The sequence below is a fragment of the Podarcis cretensis genome, assembly GCF_951804945.1.
Source record: "Podarcis cretensis genome assembly, chromosome: 17".
In the NCBI taxonomy this organism is placed as follows: Eukaryota; Metazoa; Chordata; class Lepidosauria; order Squamata; family Lacertidae; genus Podarcis; species Podarcis cretensis.
The window spans coordinates 43,077,487-43,098,402 of NC_137187.1; the positions used below are offsets into that span (position 1 = coordinate 43,077,487).

General features: G+C 41.7%; 1 protein-coding gene across 19 annotated transcripts in view; it reads left to right on the top strand.

Annotated features, from left to right (window-relative positions):
- Window positions 1-20,916, top strand: part of LOC307206175 (methyl-CpG-binding domain protein 1-like) — a 178,695-nt gene that overhangs the window by 77,036 nt on the left and 80,743 nt on the right. For 18 of the 19 annotated variants that reach the window (XR_013834300.1, XR_013834301.1, XR_013834302.1 and 15 more), the window contains one exon: window positions 3,942-4,115. The exons of the other annotated variant lie outside the window; for it this stretch is intronic. Coding sequence is in view for 15 of the 18 variants with exons in the window: in XM_079958994.1 (XP_079815120.1) it covers window positions 3,942-4,115 (174 nt within the window). In the remaining 3 variants the exon portion in view is untranslated. The remainder of the gene's footprint in view (window positions 1-3,941; window positions 4,116-20,916) is intronic. 19 annotated transcript variants of the gene reach the window in all.

Sequence of the window (20,916 nt, forward strand, 5' to 3'; positions counted from 1 at the left end):
CCGACCTGAGGGGCTCATCTTCCAGCGTCATGACTTTTATATGCCTGTTGTCTTTGTCCATGGAGTTTTCTTGGCAGGGATACTGGAGTGGCTTGCCGGTTCCTGCTCCAGGTGGATCACGTTTGGTCAAAACTCTCCACTATGACCTGTTCATCTTGGGTGTCCTGCTCGGCATAGTTCATAGCTTCTCTGAGTTATTCAAGCCCCTTCACCACGGCAAGGCAGTGATCCATGAGAAGGGGATGACTACTTACTAAATAAAAGGAACACATTTTGGGGTGCTTGAGGATGCGGGTCACAAATACCTTTTGGCATCCCATAATCATAGCATAGACCTATGGGAGAAGTCAAGAAAGAAAGAAAGAAAGAAAGAAAGAAAGAAAGAAAGAAAGAAAGAAAATGTACTGTTCTTCTGCTTGCACAATAGAACTTGCCTTTCTCCCCCCCCACCTGCGGACACCTTCAGAATCTGCACTGGGGGTTTGGATATCCTATAGAGCACACTTTTGGGGGGGCAGCAGATTCCTGTTGTACAAGTGTTGATAACAACCCTATTTTTTTAAAAAAGTGAACAATGTTTTTGGGGGGATGACAAACTTTTTGGCATCATGGCACAACAGCAGGCAAAAATAATTTCCTTTTGGGGGGGAGGTCTTCTTGGGGAGCCCTGTATGGCTCATGGACTATCTTCTCATGCTGGGTGGGGTCTTTTGCCTCCTCCAGGGTGTGTGTGGCTCTTGAACTCTCCCCAGCTTTCTGTTCCGCTAGTGCCTGAGACATAACACTCTTTGTACATTCCTGTGGTTTGGATTTGGAAGTGTGGACATGTGAAGAATCTGTTTTCTCTTGCGACACATGGTTGTGCTTGATGGCCTTTGACTATCTGCCTGTCCTGCTGGTTTGTGAAGGGATACCAAGTCTGAAGTGAGTGTGATTAAGGCTGATCCTGTGAAAAAGGATCTCAGGGTCTTAGTAGACCACAAGCTTAATGTGATGATGCAGCAGCAAAAAAAGCTAACTCTATTCTACGCTGCATCAACAGAAGTCTAGTATCCAGATCAAGGTAAGTAATAGTACCACTCTATTCTGCCTTGGTCAGACAAACACCTGGAATACTGTGTCCAATGCTGGACATCAGAATTTAAGTAGAATGCTGACAAGCTGGAATGTGTGCAGAGGGCAGCCAAGATGATCAAGGGTCTGTAGACTAAAACTGATGAGGAACGGTTGAAGGAGCTGGGTATGTTTAGCCTCGAAAAGAGGAGACTGAGAGGAGATATGTAAGCCACCTTCAGATATCTTAAGGGCTGTGACATGGAAGAGGTAACAAGCTTGTTTTCTCCTGCTCTGGAGGGTAGCATTCAAGTTACAAGTAGATTCTGACTAAACACCAGGAAGAACTTTCTGACAGTAAGAGCTGTTTGACAGTGGAAAGGACTCCCTTGAAAGGTGATGGACTCTCCTTCACTGGAAATTTTAAAGCAGAGGTTGGATGGCCATGTGTCATGCATTGAGATTGAGATTCTTGCATTGCAGGGGGTTGGACTAGATGACCCTTGTGGTACCTTCCAACTCTAAGATTCTATGATTCTTGACTAAACAACGTGATGCATTCAAACTGAATGTTTCAGAGGCTTGGGAATCAGAATTCTGTACCACTGCAGCATTCTGCACTTGGGGGTGGGGAGCGCTTACAGCATCATGATTTGCACTCCACCATCTTTATAGGTGGTTGAAATGAAAGGTGGGAACTGCGTGGACAGAGGTATTGCCATGGGGAGATACAGAAAGATATAGGGAGGGATGCGGGTGGTGCTGTGGTCTAAATCACTGAGCTTCTTGGGCTTGCCGATTGGAAGGTTGGCGATTTGAATTTGCGCGACAGGGTGAGCTTCTGTTGCTCTGTCCCAGCTTCTGCCAACCTAGCAGTTCAAAAGCACACAAGTGCAAGTAGATAAATAGGTACCGCTGTGGCTGGAAGATAAACAGCGTTTCTGTGCGCTCTAGCTTACATCATGGTGTTCCGTTGCACCAGAAGCAGTTTAGTCCTACTGGCCACATGATCCAGAAAACTGGCTGTGGACAAACACTAGCTCCCTTGGACCGAAAGCAAGATGAGCACCGCAACCCCATAGTCACCTTTGACTGGACTTAACCGTCTAGGGGTCTTTTATCTTTTTACCTTTACCCTACAGAAAGATACATGGACACGTGCATATTGCATAAACTCCAAAAACACAGCATGGCCTATTGGCATTTTTCTAGTAAAGCTGGGGCTCGGCAGTCGTCTCCTTGACCCTAAACCAGGGCCTATATTCTGTATCAAAACATCCTCTTTGCCTCATTTGATGCTCACCAGTCCTTGGCTAGGATTGCTCTGTTTGCCCCCCTATATCTGAACATCAGTCCTGGCCTGTTCTGCCTCCTGTCTTGTCTGTGCACAGCCCTAAATCACAGACAGGAGAGCTATACCACTGCATAGCAAGAATCGGAGGAAACTTCCAAAAGTACTGTAGAAGACAGACCAAAGAGTGTGTTGGGTGGGGAGACATTGCGCTGTGGCAAGTGTTCATCTTGCCAGACAGAATGATTCCTCTTCTTTCCCTGATGCTGTTTGGGGTGTTTTCCAGCACACATGCCCCAATCCAAATTTGAGGGGCATGGCAGGGAAAGCCCAGTTGCACAAGTGACAGCCCTTGTGCAGGGCTTCTGCTGCTGGGGATTGCTAGGTGAATCCTGCCCACAACCTGCAAGTTGCAAAGGAAAATTCTCCTTGGGACACCCCCACCCCCCAGTCTTCTATAGCATCTCTTGAAGTTTCCTTATCTTCTAATCCCTAGCTGGGGAACTCAGGAACTTTACACTAAACCACTTGGCATCTTTATAATGATATAAATCATGCACACTGGAAAACCTGCATGTTTGTTCTGTTTGTTTCACAGAATGTGCATGTGTCTTTGTGCAGTTTGGGGAGGATTTCTTCTTCTTCTTCTTCTTCTTCTTCTTCTTCTTCTTCTTCTTCTTCTATTAGAGGTTTTGTCTGAAAGTCACCAGAGAAACATGGATTGTGGTAAGGCTGGTTGGGTCAGCCTAATTGTGGTCTATTCCAGTTTTGCACATTTTCAGTCATAAGTCTGTAGTGTCCAGCCTTCTGAGTTTTTTTTAATATAAAAAAAATCATTTTATTACCACTTAAAGTGTGCAGTCTTGAGGGGAAATGCAATTTTGTAAACATTTTTCTGAGCTGAGAACTGCATCACAAAATTGGAGAAGTATGTGTGTTCCAAATTAGAAGTGTGTGAAGAAAATTCTCAGGTATTCCTAGAGCGAGGAATTTAAGTACTTTAAGTGATTAAAGTAAATTTGTGTCAGTGGGTGTACTTTGAGTATGACTTAGTTGGATCCAACTCTAAGTTTTCAGCAAAATTTTGACATTTTTGTAACCCTGAGGGCTAGAAACCTGCTTTCCATAAATAAAAACACACACATGGCAACAGGAACTTTGATATTGAATAATGCTTCTCAGTTTTTGGAAATACCACTGAGGCTCTGGTTTTTTAAGGCCCTTCCCTACAGCTCTCTTGCTTATGCTAATTGACCTAAGAACCCCAGTGCTGACCTGCAATCCTCAATGTTTTGCCCCTTTTTGTGATCCTAGGTCCATGTCTGAGCATTGTAGCAGATTGTGGGAGGCTGAGGGGAAGATTTGCTTTTGAATGCCTTGAATGTGCCTTGTGGGATGGGGCTGGCAGGTGGCAAGCTTGGAGATGCAGAAAGGGGCTTCGCAAGGCTTGTGCTGGGATCATGGTCCAGGAAAGAGTGGGTCAAGCTGTGGCGCTGCTTGCTTTCTGGGGAACGGGGGCTCCACTTTCTGCATTTGCTGCCTGCCGCTTCCACAGCTTGCTCCTCTTCGTATCTCCTTCTTCTCTTCCCTTCCCCAGAAGCGGCTGCTTCCTGAGGAGTGGAGCAGCCCGGAAGGGGCAGCGGGCTGGAAGGTCAGGAGGAGGAGGAACGCCTTCGGCAACCGCAAGCCCACCAGGATCAAGCAGGTGGGGCGGCGGGGAGCCAAGGGGAGTGGCCAGAAGCGACGGGCAAAAGCCAGCTTCCAGCCAGAGGTAACTGCCCTGCACGCACACACACATCCCAGGTGCTCCTGCCCTGCCCTGCCCACGCCAGCTGATGCTTTCCTGGAACCAGCCTGTTGCATCCCGATGCTTCTCTGGATCATTGGGGTGCCTCCCTGCTCTGTTTGTTCTGCCCCACTTTCTTTCTTCCCACCCCCTAGCCTACCTGCTGCTAAGCAGTGGAGTACAGGCCGGGTGACCGGTTTCCATGATGCACTTGGGAATAATTGTCTATCCCCACAAACTACCAAGTTTCTTCTTACAATCCACCCCCTCAAGTCTCCTCCTGGCTGATCACCTTCACAGCCACCTGCTTCTCATAAATCTCTATCTCCATTGAGTGCTTTCTTTCTTCTCACTGCCTGCCTCTCTGTGCAATGGGCTCCAGTGTGTTTTGGTAGGACAGGAGGAGCAGATTTGGGGGCTTTGCACAAAATCCTTCTGACCTCATAGGCTAGTTCAGTACATGGCACACATTAAGCTCATGGGTGCTGGAAACTCATAGTTGTTTCTCATGTTAGCTTTTCATGCAATCCTGGATCAGCAGAGGTCTCCTCAGAGTGAGGACATGCATGTCTATTTCATGACTGCTCTGTCATGTATTTTTGGTGTGAGTAGTGGTATATAATGATAGATAGATAAAAAAGTTTATTCCAAGATTTTTATCCTGACAGCTAAATAAATATTTCTTGTAGGGGGTTACCATCAGTTTATAATATCAGCTATAACAATGTGGTTAACTGCCACAAAACAACATTAAAACCAAACAAATCAGTTGGCAATAGCCCAGTAAACACCAGCCGACTAGACACCTTTATAAACTATTTTTTTTACAATTAGGCCATTGGATGGGTTTGTTTTTGAAAAACAAAACATTATTTTGGAACTTAAGGCAACACAGACATTGGGACGCAAAGCAGTGTTTGTTTGGGGAGGCGAATGAAAAGGGGAAGGTGGTGGTGTAACAGGGACTACTGGCTATTGTGGGATGTGCTGCAGTTTGGGAGGAAAGACCAAAGAATTTAACGCTTGAAAATTGGGGCAGGGTGGGGAATCAAATGAAAACACAGCATCCCTGTGTTTGGGGCCATGGAATGGAATGCCTGTGTTTGGGGCCATGCCTGTTGATTGGGGCCATGGAATGGAATATGGACAGAAAAGAGACTGTTGTGCAGGTATAGGGCCTAGTTATGATGGTTGCAGAGGGAGAGAACATGGAGCAGAGCAGGAGCGGAGCAAGCAGTTGCATTATTGCCAGCAGGTGGGAAGCCTGGGTGATGCTTAAGATCAAGAAAGAGAGGGAAACGGAAAGTATTTTCCCATACATACGTATGTGTACACACACAAACTTGTCTTGTCAGTGATGTTATCCGACCTGCCTACCTGTGGAATGAAACTAAACATTCAATATTTTGTACCAGTTACTGGGTCTCACAAGTAGGAAGAGTGCTGCTGTACTCATGTCTTGCCTCACTTTAGCAGAAGTAATAAAGGGTAGAACCCCCCTGGACAGTGGCTGCTGCCTGTCATGTAATAAAGCTAGGGAAGCTGATTGGCAGAAAGTTCAGCAAATGTGACTTGCAGTGCAGCGCAATGGAAGTTTCTGCCTCCTGTGGTGATCTGCACAAAATAACTTAGGACTCAGCTGTACAGTTGCAAATGTAACATTTTAAGTGTGTTTTAAGTGCATTATACAAATGTGACACCAGGTGGTGATTGTGAGCTTATGGCAAATTATATATATATATATATATATATATATATATATATATATATATATGTATGTATTAATGGGACGCAGGTGGCGCTGTGGGTTAAAGCCTCAGCGCCTAGGGCTTGCCGATCGAAAGGTCGGCGGTTCGAATCCCTGCGGCGGGGTGCGCTCCCGCTGCTCGGTCCCAGCGCCTGCCAACCCAGCAGTTCGAAAGCACCTCCGGGTGCAAGTAGATAAATAGGGACCGCTTACCAGCGGGAAGGTAAACGGCGTTTCCGTGTGCGGCTCTGGCTCGCCAGAGCAGCGATGTCACACTGGCCACGTGACCCGGAAGTGTCTCCGGACAGCGCTGGCCCCTGGCCTCTTGAGTGAGATGGGCGCACCAACCCCAGAGTCTGGCAAGACTGGCCCGTACGGGCAGGGGTACCTTTACCTTTACCTTTTTATATATATTAATAATAATAATAATAACAATCTTTATTTTCATTGCCCCCTCTTGGGGACAACGAAAATTACTTGGCTGCTCCATCCACCCAGGTAGGGCACTCCACACAAAATCAGAACAACTATAAAAACACTAATTAAAACAATACAGTATAATACAGCAAGGAAGATTAGATGACTTTCAAAGTCCAGGTTTCTCATTCAGGGCCGAGATCGCTCTGGAGAAGAAGCTGTTCTTGAGACGGCTCGTTCTTGTCTTCATCGTCCTGTATCTCCGTCCCGACGGCAGGAGCTCGAAGAGACAGTGACCAGGATGCAATGGATCTTTTACTATGTCCAGTGCCTTCCTATGGCACCTTGTGGCATAAATCTGCTCTAAGGTGGAGAGTGGGCAGCCAACAATGCTCTCTGCTGCCTTCACAACTCTGCACAACCCCATCCTGTCCTGGGTAGTACAGCTTCCATACCACACACATAAGCCATAAGTGAGCACGCTCTCAATGGCACAGTGATAGAAGGCAAGCAGCAGTTTCTGCGGAAGATGGTTTTTCCTTAGGATTCTCAGAAAGTACAGTCTCTGCTGCGCCTTCTTCACAAGCCCCCTTGTGTTGACACTCCAGGACAGATCCTCTTGTAATTCAATACCCAAGAATCTGAACGTTGTTACCCTCTCCACACAGACCCCATCAATCAAAAGTGGCTGGACATTGCTCTTCTGTCTCCTGAAGTCCACCACAAGCTCCTTTGTCTTCCTTGTATTTATGAGCAAGTTGTTAGCTCTGCACCACTCTGTCAGCCGCTCCACCTCATCTCTATAGTCCGTTTCACCCTCCCTTTCAGAGATGAGCCCAATCACGGTTGTGTCATCTGCAAATTTGACAACCCTATTACTAGGGTGAGCAGCGCCACAATCGTACGTGTAGAGAATATAAAGGAGCGGACTAAGTACGCATCCCTGTGGTGTTCCTGTGTTAGTCTTAAGCGTATTAGAGGTATAAGGGCCCAGCCGAACCCACTGGGGGCGGTCTGACAGAAAGTCCAATATCCACCCACAAAGTGATAACGGAAGCCCCAGATCTTCCAGTTTAGACATCAGACGTTGTGGTAGAATGGTATTAAATGCCGAGCTGAAATCTAAAAAAAGCAGTCTGGCATAACCCCCCCCCCCCCCGCTGCTCCAAATGTGCAAGAACGGCATGGAGGGCAATCGCCACAGCGTCCTCTGTAGATCTTTTTGTTTTATAAGCAAATTGGAATGTGTCCAGTCCCTCTGGTAGGCAGGCAATGACATAATTTCGTACCAGCTTTTCAAAGCACTTCATGATTATAGGTGTGAGTGCTACTGGACGAAAGTCATTCAGATCTTCCGGATTAGATTTTTTTGCTATTGGAACGATAATAGAGGACTTTAGGCAGGATGGAACAATAGCCTGGGCTAGGGATCGATTTAAAATCCCAGTGAAAACTCCTGCTAGTTGATCTGCACAGTCTCTCAATACCCTTCCAGCTACCCCATCTGGCCCTGTGGCCTTCCTTGGGTTAATTCCCTTCAGCACCTTCCTCATCTCTTCTTTTTCCACAGAGACTACTACATTCCTTTGTACTGATGATGATGATGGTGGTGGTGATGACGGTGACAAAGCCTTCACAGGGAGTGGTGGTGGTGGTGGTGGTGGTGGTGGTAAAGCCTCAGCAGGTGTTGCTGCAGATGTTACTTCAAAACGGGCAAAAAAGGCATTCAGATCCTCTGCGAGGGATGCCCCTCCCTCATCTGCCAGGGAATCCTTGGATTTATACCCTGTTAATTCTTGTACACCTTGCCACACCTGCCTGGTGTTGTTACTTTGTAGATGATTCTCCAGCCGCTGTCTATACGCCTCCTTTGCTACACGGATACCTCTCTTTACATCCGCTCTAGCTAAGCTGTACAACGACTTATCTCCACTTCTGAAAGCAGTATTTCTTGCCTTTAGCAACCCCTGGACCTCCCTTGTCATCCAGGGCTTCCTGTTTGGGTAGATCTTTATCCGGCGCCTCTGTGTTACATTGTCAGTGCAGAACCTGATATAGTCCAACACTTGCTCAGTATGAGTCTCTATATCCTGTTGGGCGAATACCTCCCAATTGGTGTCATGAAAACAGTCTTGTAGTTGTTGGGATGCTTCAGCTGGCCATATTGTAATATCCCTCTTTATAACTGGAGTCCGTTTCCTCAATGGAATATATTCAGGAGTCAGGAGCAGGGACACATGATCAGATTGGCCTAGATGTGCCAGTGGTTCGGCCTTATAGGCCTGTTTGACATTTGTATACAGCCTGTCCAGAGTCCTTTCTCCCCTGGTTGCACACTTTATGTGTTGATAGAATTTAGGTAGGGCCACTTTCATATCTGCCTGGTTAAAATCCCCGCATACAAGAAATGCAGCCTCAGGATACTTGTGTGTGTGTGTGTATGTTTTTTACTAACTTTTCATTACAACACGCACACACATGACGACACTTAAGAAACAAACTAAAAAACACACAAAACAAATGACAAACATATAGCCATAAATCCGAAAGTTCTTACGTATGGACTTACATTGCCCTGTTTTCTCTTTCCAATTTTTATTCTATTCTAATAGACTTCCTTCCTCCTCAAAGCGGTTTTGGTTTCGTGTTTGATAAACTGTTACTTTCTCATTTCATCATTTCTACCCTTCTCCATATACTATGCTTGTATACCATAATTCATTTTGCAAAAATTACTCAAAGCAAGTCCAGGCACTGATTTTTTAAGTAATCTCTGTACATTACCCACCCTTTTTGAAATTTTTGGTTAGACTGTCCCTTAATTGTATCTGTCATTTTTGCCAGTTCAAGATAATAATATAATCTGTCTTGCCACTCTTTTTTTGTTGGTAGTGTTTCACTTTTCCAATTTTTTGCAATTAATATTCTTGCTGCCGATGATGCGTAAAGGAATATTCTCTTATTTTCATTTGGGATGTCTGAGTAATATAGGCTTCTGGTTTCTTTATAAAGTTTGTTTAATTTTTTTTCCAACTCCTCATAAGCAGTGTCCCAGAAGCTCTTCATTTTGTTGCAGGTTCATCACATATGAAATAGTGTCCCTTCTACCTGGTTACACCTTCAGCACATTTTAGATCTCATTTTGTTCGTTTTGAATATTTTGCTAGGTGTTATATACCCCCTAGGGATGCGGGTGGTGCTGTGGGTTAACCACTGTGCCATTTGGGCTTGCTGATTGAAAGGTCGGCGGTGCGAATTCCCACGATGGGGTGAGCTCCCGTTGCTTGGTCCCTGCTCCTGCCAACCTAGCAGTTCGAAAGCATACAAAAAAAAAGTGCAAGTAGATAAATAGGTACCGCTCCAGTGGGAAGGTAAACGGCGTTTCCGTGCGCTGCTCTGGTTTCGCCAGAAGCTGCTTAGTCATGCTGGCCACATGACCCGGAAAAACTGTCTGCGGAAGTGGACAAATGTTGGCTCCCTCGGCCTGTAAAGTGAGATGAGCACTGCAACCCTAGTTGTTCGTGACTGGACTTAATTGTCAGGGATCCCTTTACCTTATATACCCCCTATAAAACATCTTTAGGAAATTTTCCTTTATTGAGTAGCAAGCTGTCAATCTCCAATTCTTATTCCATAGTTTTGCCCAAATCCATTGCCCACTTAATCATTGCGTCTTTCACTTGCTCATCTTTAACCTTCCATTCTAAGAGAATTCCATACATTCTAGAAATTACGTTTTTCTTATTTTGTATTAATTCTTTGTCTAATGTTGATTCTTCTCTTGCAAAACCTTTTTTTATTATTATCTATCTTAAACACTTTGTTTAGCTGGTGGTATTTGGATCCATCCTGTCAGGTAATGTTTTATTTCCTCATATTTTTTCAATTTCAATTTGTTGCCTTCTTCTTCTTAGAGATTTTTGTATGTAGCCCATAACGTTTCCATATTCTTCCTTTTAACTGCTATAGCCTCCAAAGGAGATAGCCACCAAGGAGTTTTGAGTTCTAGTAGTTCGTTATATTTTTTCCATACTTTATATAAAGGCTTCCTTATGATATGATTAAGGAAGCCTCTATGAATTTTCACCTTCTCATATCCCAAATATGCATGCCACCTGTAGTGATTATCAAAACCTTCTAAGTCCAGTAAGTCTACATTCTTTTTTTTTTTAAGTACTTTTTATTCAAGTTTTGAAAGTACACATGTCTATACAAATATACGCTATACAGATCATCATATCACCCAACTTACAAGCATACATATAGATATACAAAAAAGAAAGAAAGAAAGAAAGAAAGAAAGAAAGAAAGAAAGAAAGAAAGAAAGAAAGACCTTTGGACTTTAGTTAGTCCTGGACTTCCCTCCACCCTATTGGTAAGTATCAAATAATCCTACATTCACGTATTTTCTCTTAAATTTAAATATTAGTTATTCTCTGTTAGAGTTAATCGAAGCCCACCAGTGTCATCTACAATTTATTTTCAGTATATTTCCAGTATTTACTCCAATTTTTATGAAATATTTGCTCATCTTGGTCTCGTATTCTAGCCGTTAGTCTAGCAAGTTCGGCGTATTCCACCATTTTAACTTGCCAGTCACTTATATTAGGTATAATTTCCGTTTTCCAGTTTTGTGCCAGCATGATTCTTGCGGCTGTGGTGGCGTAGAGGAATATATTCTTATCTTCTTTTTTAATCTCTTTACCCAGCATTCCTAGCAGAAAGGCTTCAGGTTTTTTGGGAAAGGTATATTTAAGAATTTTTTAAAGTTCATTATATATTAGTTCCCAAAATTTTTTCACTTTGTTACATAGCCACCACATGTGGTAGAAATCGCCTTCTGCTTCCCCACATTTCCAACATCGTTTGTTCTTTAACCTATAAATCTTAGCTAATTTCACCGGTGTATGATACCACCTATATATCATCTTCCACATATTTTCCCTCAATGCCATACACGCCGTAATAAGTCTACATTCTTTTAACCAATTTAGAAAGGTTGGATCATAATACAATTTCAAGTCAGGGAGAGCCATTCCACCTCTATTTTTGCTATCTATTAATAATTTGTGTTTAATTTTAGGTTTTTTTGTACTGCCAAATGAATCTCAATAGATCTTTTTGCCAAGATTTGAAACATCCCGTCCTCCCAATCACTGGTGTCATCTGGAATAAAAACATCATTTTGGGATGCACCTTCATTTTTACTGCTGATATTCTACCACAGAATGATAGTTTCAGCCTTGTCCAGATTTATATATCCTTTTTAATTTCCTTCCAGATTTTTAAATAATTATCATTGAATAAATTACTATTTTTATTTGTTAACCAAATACTAACTATCGTTAGTCCTGAAATTGTTTGTAGTTCTTCTTTTTCTTGTATAGACATGTTCTTTGCTAACATACTAGTTTTGTTTTTGTTTATTTTAAATCCTGCCACATTTCCAAATTCAAGAGTTCTTCCTAACATTTTTTACACTTTATTCAGGGTTTTCAGTAGTTATTATCAAATCATCAGCAAAGGCCTTTATTTTATGTGATTTCTTTCATACTACTATAACTTTTATTTCTGGGTCTTTCCTTATTGTGATTGCTAGTGATTCTAGCACCATAATAAACAGTAGAGGTGACAAGGGCAACCTTGTCTGGTCCCCTTACTTATCTTGAATTCTTCTGTTACTTAATTATTTAAAATCAACTTTGCTCTCTGGTCTTGATGTATTGCCTCACTGCCTCTGCTGAAATTTTCCCAGAGTCCTGTAAGTTCTAGAGTTTTTTTTCCATATAATTCCAGGATATATTATTGAAAGCTTTTTCGGCATCAAAATTGCTTTTTTATCAGTTTTTTACTCCAAATACTCTAAAATATCAATTACATTCATGATATTGTTGCACATGTGTCTGCCTGGTAAGAAGCCTCCTGGTCTTTGCGTACAATTTTGTTAAGTATTCTTTTGAGTCTGTTGGCCAGGATGTCAGCGAATATTTTATAATCATTTTTTTAATAATGATATTCGCCTATAATTTTTAATCAGCATTGGGTCCATTCCTTGTTTGGGTATTGAAGTGATAAAAGCTTCTTCCCATGACTTTAGTATGTTCCCTTTAAAAAAAATTCTGTTCATGTCTGTTTTCATCGGTTCTGACAATACATTTTCTAATTTCTTGTAGAACATGGCAGATAAGCCATCTGTACCTGGTGACTTTCCTGACTTCGCTTTGTTGATTGATTGTTGCATCTCCATCATTGTTATAGGGGAGTTTAGTTTTTCAAATTTTTTGCTTCTTGTCCTTGGGAGTCTATTCTGTACTATACGGTGGTACCTCAGGTTACAGACACTTCAGGTTACAAACTCTGCTAACCCAGAAATAGTACCTTGGGTTAAGAACTTTGCTTCAGGATGAATGAATCAATGAATGAATGAACTTTATTACGGTCATAGACCAGGATTAAGAAAAGCATATAGATAAAATAGCAGTTGGGATTTTTGACTGATAATTGTTAGGGCAAATGAGGACAAGGAAACAGGCATAAAGGGACTTCCGGGACGCCGCGGACATGGAAAGGAGCGTGAGGCTGCCCTCCGGGGGGGTCTCGAACAACACGGAGGTCTAGAGGGGTCACGAAGGCTCCGTGAACCCCGAAACCTCAGGAGGATTATTCTGGGGGACAAAGTACCGAGCGACGCTGCTTGTGCTCGCCTGTGTTGTTGGCGTTTAACAGGGCTGGAGCCGCAGCATGAAGGGGAAGCAACAGACTCCATGTTGTGAAGCCTCAGGCTCCGCGTGAAAAGTGGCGGATCTCCAACAACAGTTGAAAAGCTGGGAAACAGCTATCAAGGATTGTGCAGAAAACAACGCAAAAATAGCGAAAAGTAACTGAGTTAAGGTTAAAGGAAGTTTAACTGGAGAACCCAGCGGAAAAGAAATACGTGGCGAAAGGAGAAGGAATCCACTACTGGCGGTAAGAGTAAAATGGAGTATAGCGGAAGGCTGGGAGAGAGAAAGTAAGAAAGTAGCCGCTAAGTGGGTATGGAGGAAAGACCTCAGACACAAAGTATAAAGAGTCGGAGGCAAAGTAACAGCGAAATATTTTAATGGACTAGAGAGAAGGGAAAGGAATTCTTCTGCTTCATCGGGTTGGAGACTGTTACAGCAACGACCGGCGCAGGGTCTATGGACGGTTTTTCTGTATTCAGTCTTTCTGAATGCAGCATTTAAGAAGGGACTGACTTAAACAGTATGCAAAGTTTCCTTTTCCTAGTTTTGTCCTTAAGCATGCTTGAATAAAGGACAGAGACTGGCATACACTATGCCCAGTAAAAGGTTGGGAAAATCTGAGTGACAACAGGAGGAATAGAGAAGTGAAGAAGCTTTTGAGGAGGTTGGGGAGAAAAAGCGAACAGTTTGGGGTTTCTGCTTCGTCACTTTGCTCATTCCGCTTATGTCTCTCTTCGCCTTGTCTTAAAGAGATATATCCTAATGTCTAAACAGGAGAAGACTGAGCCTATGTCCTAGACTGAATTACAGCTTTTTGTGGAAAGAGACTGGGAACTATTGGGAGAAGGGAATTTAAATACGACAGTGCGCCAGGGCTTAACGCTATATAAAAAGCCTCTTGTCCTAAAGAACACCTCCCTTCTTGGCCCAGCTCCCCTGCTTGGACCCGCTCCTGGATTGAGACTCTCATTAAACCCCCCCCCCCAAGATTCTAGAGAATTAACTACGTGGCTTCATTTACACACCCTTAAAACTTTGACGCTTAATTTTTTCTGCATCGCCCTCTTTTATATCTCTTTAATTTTTTATAGGCAGGTCTTTGGATCTTTTCGGTATCATTCGTGAGACGTTGGCTCTGTTACCCACATACCTTTTTCTCGCATTCTGCCCTTCCTTGTTGGCTTTGATATATTTATTGGTGGGGTTACGAACTATACGAGATTAGTAGATAGGTATTGTGTGGAGGGTAATACCCTGCTGAGAAACCATACGGAAGGCCAATTACAACAGGTGGAATTGAGGAAGCCAACAATTCTTTATAGTGATTTCCAAAGGAGGAAGAATATCAAACATACAAAATGAAAAAGGGGGTGGGGACGCCAGCGGAAAGGAGGCCATCTAGACAAGAAGAGGGGAAGGAGGGGAAAGAAATTAAGGATTATGACAGTTTGATGGCCGAAATAAGGAAAGAATTTAAAAATAATGAACAATATATTGAGAGAAAGCTACTGGAAGTACAGGACACTCTGGACAAGAAACTGGAGGGGGTGGTGGGTGAATTGACAGGAAAAGTTAAAGATTTATCGGTAAGAGCTAAGGTACTTGAGGATTCAATGAAAAGGGTGCAAAAAGATACGAAAGACAGCACGAAGGAGGTGGACAGGATTAAAATAGAAGTTAAAGAGATAGGAAAGATACAGGAAGAGTTGTTGGACAACATGGCTATGACACAGATGAGACAAAACCAATTAAATCTGAAATTCAGAAGAATACCAGAGAACTCAAATGAGAACATAAGATCTAAAATGGTTAAAGAGTTAGCAATTTGGTTAGATAGGAAGGAAGAAGAGATAAATTACTCCCTAGCAAATATCTTCCGGATAAAAACAAAATCGGCTAAAGCTAAGGGGAAAAAATTGCCAGGAGATGTATTAGCCATGTTAAATCATTGGAGATAAGAAATGAAATACTGAAACAGAATTACAGCAAAAGGTTATATATTGAAGGAAATTCAATTATTATATTTAAAGAGATCCCTTCGAGATTCCATCGAAGGAGAGATGTATATAAAAAATTAACCAATCAGTTGAAGAAAAATGGGATCCTATATAGATGGGAGTTCCCGGAAGGTATTTCATTCTATTTTAAGGAAAAAAGATTCAAACTGTCCACTCCTTCAGAACTTGAAAAATTTGCAAGGAGATACGAGAAGGATTTTGGAAAGATGGCGGGGTGGGAGGAGGTGGGGGAGAGGCAGGGGAAGGGGGGTGAGGGTGAGGGGAGTGAAGAAGAAGAAAGAGAGACAAACCTAACAGAAGAAAGGGAAGAAGTAGAGAAAGAAGACAAGGAACAGTAGTTTCCATTCAGATTTGATAACTTATTAATAGTGTACAACAGATGGCATTAAAATTACTGACCTGGAATGTGAATGGGCTGAACAATAAAAATAAAAGGAATCAGATTGCACATATATTATTGAAAAAGAACCTTGATCTAATTTGTCTACAAGAGACTAATGTAATAAATAAGCAGAAGAGAATTCTGAGCAACAAGAGATTAGGGCTGGATTTTGTGACTTCTGATAAGGTTAAAAAAAGAGGTGTGGTACTATATATAAAGGAAAAATTTGACCCACAACTACTGTATAAAGATGATCAAGGGAGACTGATAGTAGTACAGATGGTGTTTCAAGGAGAAAAAATAATCGTTGTTGGAATATACGCACCTAATGATAAAAAGTCAGCTTTTTTCTCTGAATTAGGCAATAAGTTATTGGAGTGGATGGATCAAAAAATGATACTGATGGGAGACTTTAATGGTGTGGTATCACCAAATCTGGATAAGTCAACAAAAAAGCAAGAGTTGAAGGAAGGCAAATTACCCAGATCATTTTTTGATCTGGTTAATAATATGGGATTAATTGACGCCTGGAGATTCAAAAATCCCACTACAAAACAGTATACTTTCTTCTCAAACCCAAACCAGAGTTGGGGGAGAATAGATAGTATTTGGATATCGAAAGAATTGACACAGAACTTAATCAAGTCGGAAATTCTTGCACAAACCATATCTGATCATAATTCGGTATCTATAGAGATAAAAGGTAAAGATGTTAGAGCAGGTAGATGGAGAATGAATGAATTTCTATGAATGAATGAGTTTATTACGGTCATAGACCAGAGAAACATGGAACAACAATAGTTTACAAAGGGAGCAATGGTGTCAATCTAAAAAAATAAAAAAAAAAAAAAATTGTAAAATTATACATAAAAAGCAACACACATGCACACACACACACACACACACACACATATACACATTTATGCACTGCAATATATGTATAGGCTTAAAAGATAAGGGGGCTTATCCAGGGGTCAAGTCTTTTACTTTTTTACAGCTAATGCCCTCCGCTTGATCGCAGCCGCAGAAAATTTGGCCACTTTCAGTGTTACTTCTGGGTTTTTATCTCCTAGTAGGATTTTCAGCCGCTGAAGTTCAGATCGACCTGGAAATTTCTGAACGATGGGGGAGATAAACAGTGACCTAATATCCCCGTAAAGGTCGCAGTGTAGCAACACATGTGAAGCCGTTTCCACCTCTTTCAGACCACATGGGCAAACTCGTTCAGCATAGGGTTTGCCCTCGTATCTGCCCTTTAGTAAGGCAGATGGCAGTACATCAAATCTGGTAAGGGTAAACGCCCGCCTGTATTTTGCGATTTGTAGATCCAGCAAATATGGTGTTAGATTAAACCCTTTTCCATAATCTTGGATAGCTGGATATTTATCTATCTTGCTCATATGATCCTGAAGCTCTGCATCTCCTATTCGCTGGCTCACCATCCTTTTAGCCTTTTCAAAAACCTGAGGCTATAAGTTCTTGTGAGGAAAGCCCCAGGCCCTTCAATTTTTCATAAAGCGACACTCTCCATTTAGACTGAAACGGGTCTAATAGAGTCAATGGAGCCACTCCCACTGGAAAAAATATAAGTTTTAGCCAGAGGTGAATCTTCAAGATCCATATCCTGGCATTAATAGAGAGTTGACCTACCTCCAGCCTAATGGCTGCGTTGGAAACGCAGGTAGGTAACCCTAGTAGGGAGCGGTAAAATTTAGTTTGTACAGATTCCAGGGACTTAAGTTTTTGACAATTAAATATCTGGGTGCCATACATCAGTTGTGGAAGTATTTTTGCGACAAAGACCTGGGAGGCAGCAGGAACATATTGACCTCCTTTTCTGTAGAAGAATCTTATGATAGCTCTAGAAGATCTTTGCGCATTTACAATGGAATTCTTAATCTGATGGCACCAAGATCCCTTCTCATCAAAGATTATTCCAAGGTATCTAAAAGATGTTACTTGCTCAATAGGTTGGTTATTAATTTTCCATTTATGTCGGAGTTTTCTCTTGGAGAACACCATAATTTTTGATTTAGTGTAATTTATTATTAGGTCTTCAGCTTCGCAATACTCTGTAAGAGCTCGTAAAAGTTTTCTTAGGCCCACACAAGAGAAGGAAATAAGTGCCGCATCATCTGCGTACAAAAGGACTGGAATTGGTATATTATTTAGGTTTGGGGGGTGAGTACTTGCTTCCTCCATCTTTCCGACTAAAGAGTTTATATAGAAATTAAATAGAATAGGGGCAAGAACACAGCCTTGCTTGACACCATGGAAACTTTGGATTTCCTTTGATAGGTTCCCATAACGGTCGCATCTAACACGGATCCGAGTATTTTCATGTAATCTACGGATGAGAAGCAAAAGACGTCTGTCGATGTTTGTGGCATTTAATTTTTCCCAAAGTCTGTGCCGGGGTATCAAATCGAAAGCTGATTTGAAGTCTATAAAGGCTACATAGAGGGAGCCTCCTTTCTTTGAGGTGTATTTCTCCACTAGATGTTGCAATACCAGTCCTTGGTCTAGAGTTGATCTATGTGCCCTGAAACCAGCCTGGGCTTCCTTAAGGATGTGCTCCCGTTCCAGCCAGTCCGCAAACTTTTCACGTAAGTGAGTTGCATAGAGTTTGCTGATGATGCTTAAGAGACTGATTGGTCTGTAATTGGCTGGATCAAGTTTACAGCCTTTCTTGAATATGGGAACGATGATTGCCAATCCCCAGTCCTCTGGTATTATTGCTGTTTGATCTATGCTGGTGAATAGGCTGGCAAGGACTGGTGCCCACCAGTCAATATTGGCTTTAAGAAGCTCAGGAGAGATATTATCTGCTCCCGGGGCTTTTCTGTGTTTGAGTGCCTGAATAAGCCTCCTGACCTCCGCAACCGACACCGGAGGCCACTCGTCACCTGCCTCACACTGTGTTAGTGGCTGTGTCAAAGGCAGAGCTGAATGAATTTCTATTCAATGACCAGAGGATAGTAACTAAGGCTAAGGAAACAATTGAAGAATATTTTAAATGGAATCTAAATGGGGAAACAGCTATAGAGACGGTATGGGATGCAGGAAAGGCAGTCATGAGGGGCTTTCTGATTCAGAAAAACAGCCACTTAAGAAAAGAAAAAGAGAAAAAGAAAGAGCAGATTTTAACACAGATTATGGAAAATGAAAGAAAATTAACTATCAATCCTGGTGAGGAGACTGTAAAACAAAACATAAAGATACTACAAGCCAAATTTTCTATGATAATTAATCAAGAGATTGAATGGAAAATTAAAATGATGAAACAGAAAAATTTTGAATCAGCTAATAAGATAGGGAAATATTTGGCATGGCAAATAAGAGAAAGGAGGAAACAAAACATGATTTGTAAGATAAAGGATGGAGAAAGGATTGTAGAAGAACCAAAAGAAATAAAAAGGATATTTCAGAAGTATTATAAGGACCTATATAAAAGAGGAAATGAAACAGATTATGAAATAGACTGCTTTCTGCAAGAACATCATCTGCAACAGATTGCAAAAGAAGAAAAAGAGTTATTAGACCAGATGATTACACAAGAAGAGATTAAGAGGGCTATAAAAAAGAAAACTGGAAAAGCGCCGGGGCCGGATGGCCTACCAGCCAAATATTACAAAATATTAAGCGATCAAGTATCCCCAACTCTATGTGAAGTGATGAATAATATTTTAAAAGGGGGGAGGATCCCGAACACCTGGAAGGAAGCATATATTACATTAATCCCTAAAAAAGATGTAGATGCCCTAGAGGTGAAGAACTATAGACCAATTTCACTATTAAACAACGATTACAAGTTGTTTGCAGATGTAATGGCAGAAAGATTAAAAAAGGTATTAAACAATAGAATTCATAAAGACCAAACGGGCTTTCTTCCAGGGAGACAACTGAGGGACAACGTAAGAAATGTGATAGATATTATTGAATATTTGGACACTAGAATAGATATACAGGCGGCCTTGGTATTTATAGATGCCGAAAAGGCATTTGATAATGTTTCATGGGGTTTCCTGATGAAAAGCTTGAAAATGATGGGGATGGGAGAAAAATTTAGAAAAGGTATAGAAGCTATTTACCATGAACAAAAGGCAAAACTTGTAATAAACAATACTACATCAGAATTCTTCAATATATTTAAAGGGACTAGACAAGGCTGCCCCTTGTCTCCTTTACTATTCATAACAGTATTGGAAATACTTAATAAGAGATTGAGGGAAACAACAGAGGTTAAAGGAGTCAAGGTAGGAATGAAGGAACACAAAATCAAAGCTTTTGCGGACGATATTGTATTAACACTAGAAGACCCAAAACACAGTGTAAAAGAAGCTCTACAAAAATTTGAAGAGTTTGGTGCCGTGTCAGGACTCAAGGTTAATAAGAATAAAACTAAAATGCTGGGCAAAAACCTAACCAAGGAAGAAACGGTAGACTTAGAACAAAGGGCGGGAATTATGACAGTTAAGAAGGTGAAATACCTCGGAGTGTGGATTACGGCAAAAAACATCAATTTATATAAGGATAATTATGAGGCCACCTGGAGGAACATCAAGAAAGACTTGGAAATCTGGGGGAGAATGAGACTATCCTTTTTGGGGAGGATAGCGGTTGTTAAAATGAATGTCCTGCCTAGAATGTTGTTTTTATTTCAAACTATTCCCGTACTTAAAGGTTTAAGGCAATGTAAGGAGTGGCAGAGAGCCCTGGCGAGATATATCTGGCAGGGAAAAAGACCGCGAATAAAAATGAAAATATTGGTAGACAGAAAGGAAAGAGAGGGCTTCTCCCTACCGGACCTGAGTTTATACTATGAAGCGGCATGTTTATTGTGGCTAAAAGACTGGATAAGATTGGAAAATAGAGACATATTGGATCTGGAGGGTTTCAACAACAGGTTCTGGTGGAATTCGTACCTGTGGTACGAAAAGGTGAAGGTACACAGGGGCTTCCTAAACCATATTTTTAGGGGACCAATATTTCAGGTATGGGAGACAAATAAAAATCTCTTGGAAAGGAAGACCCCCTGGTGGATCTCACCAATAGAGGTGTTAACTATCAGGAAAACTAATATGGAAGAGAATAATGCCACTTATGAAGAACTTATAACCAAAACAGAACAAGGTATTAAACTTAGACCGTATGAAGAGATAAAAAATTTATTCACTGGTTGGTTGCAATACCACCAGGTGAACGATCTGTTAAAAGAAGATAAAAATAAATTAGGATTTGAAGATAAAAAAATCTAAGTTCAATGTGGAGGTTGTTGAAGGTAAGAGTAAAATACTGTCTAGGATATATGATATGTTACTGGAGTGGTATACAAAAGACAAGGAGGTGAAGGAGGTAATGACTAAATGGGCGATAGACATTGGCTATAACATTGATTTTGAAAGGTGGCTGGAACTATGGAATAACAACATAAAGTTTACGGCGTGTATGGCATTGAGGGAAAACGTGGAAAATGATATATAGGTGGTATCATACGCCG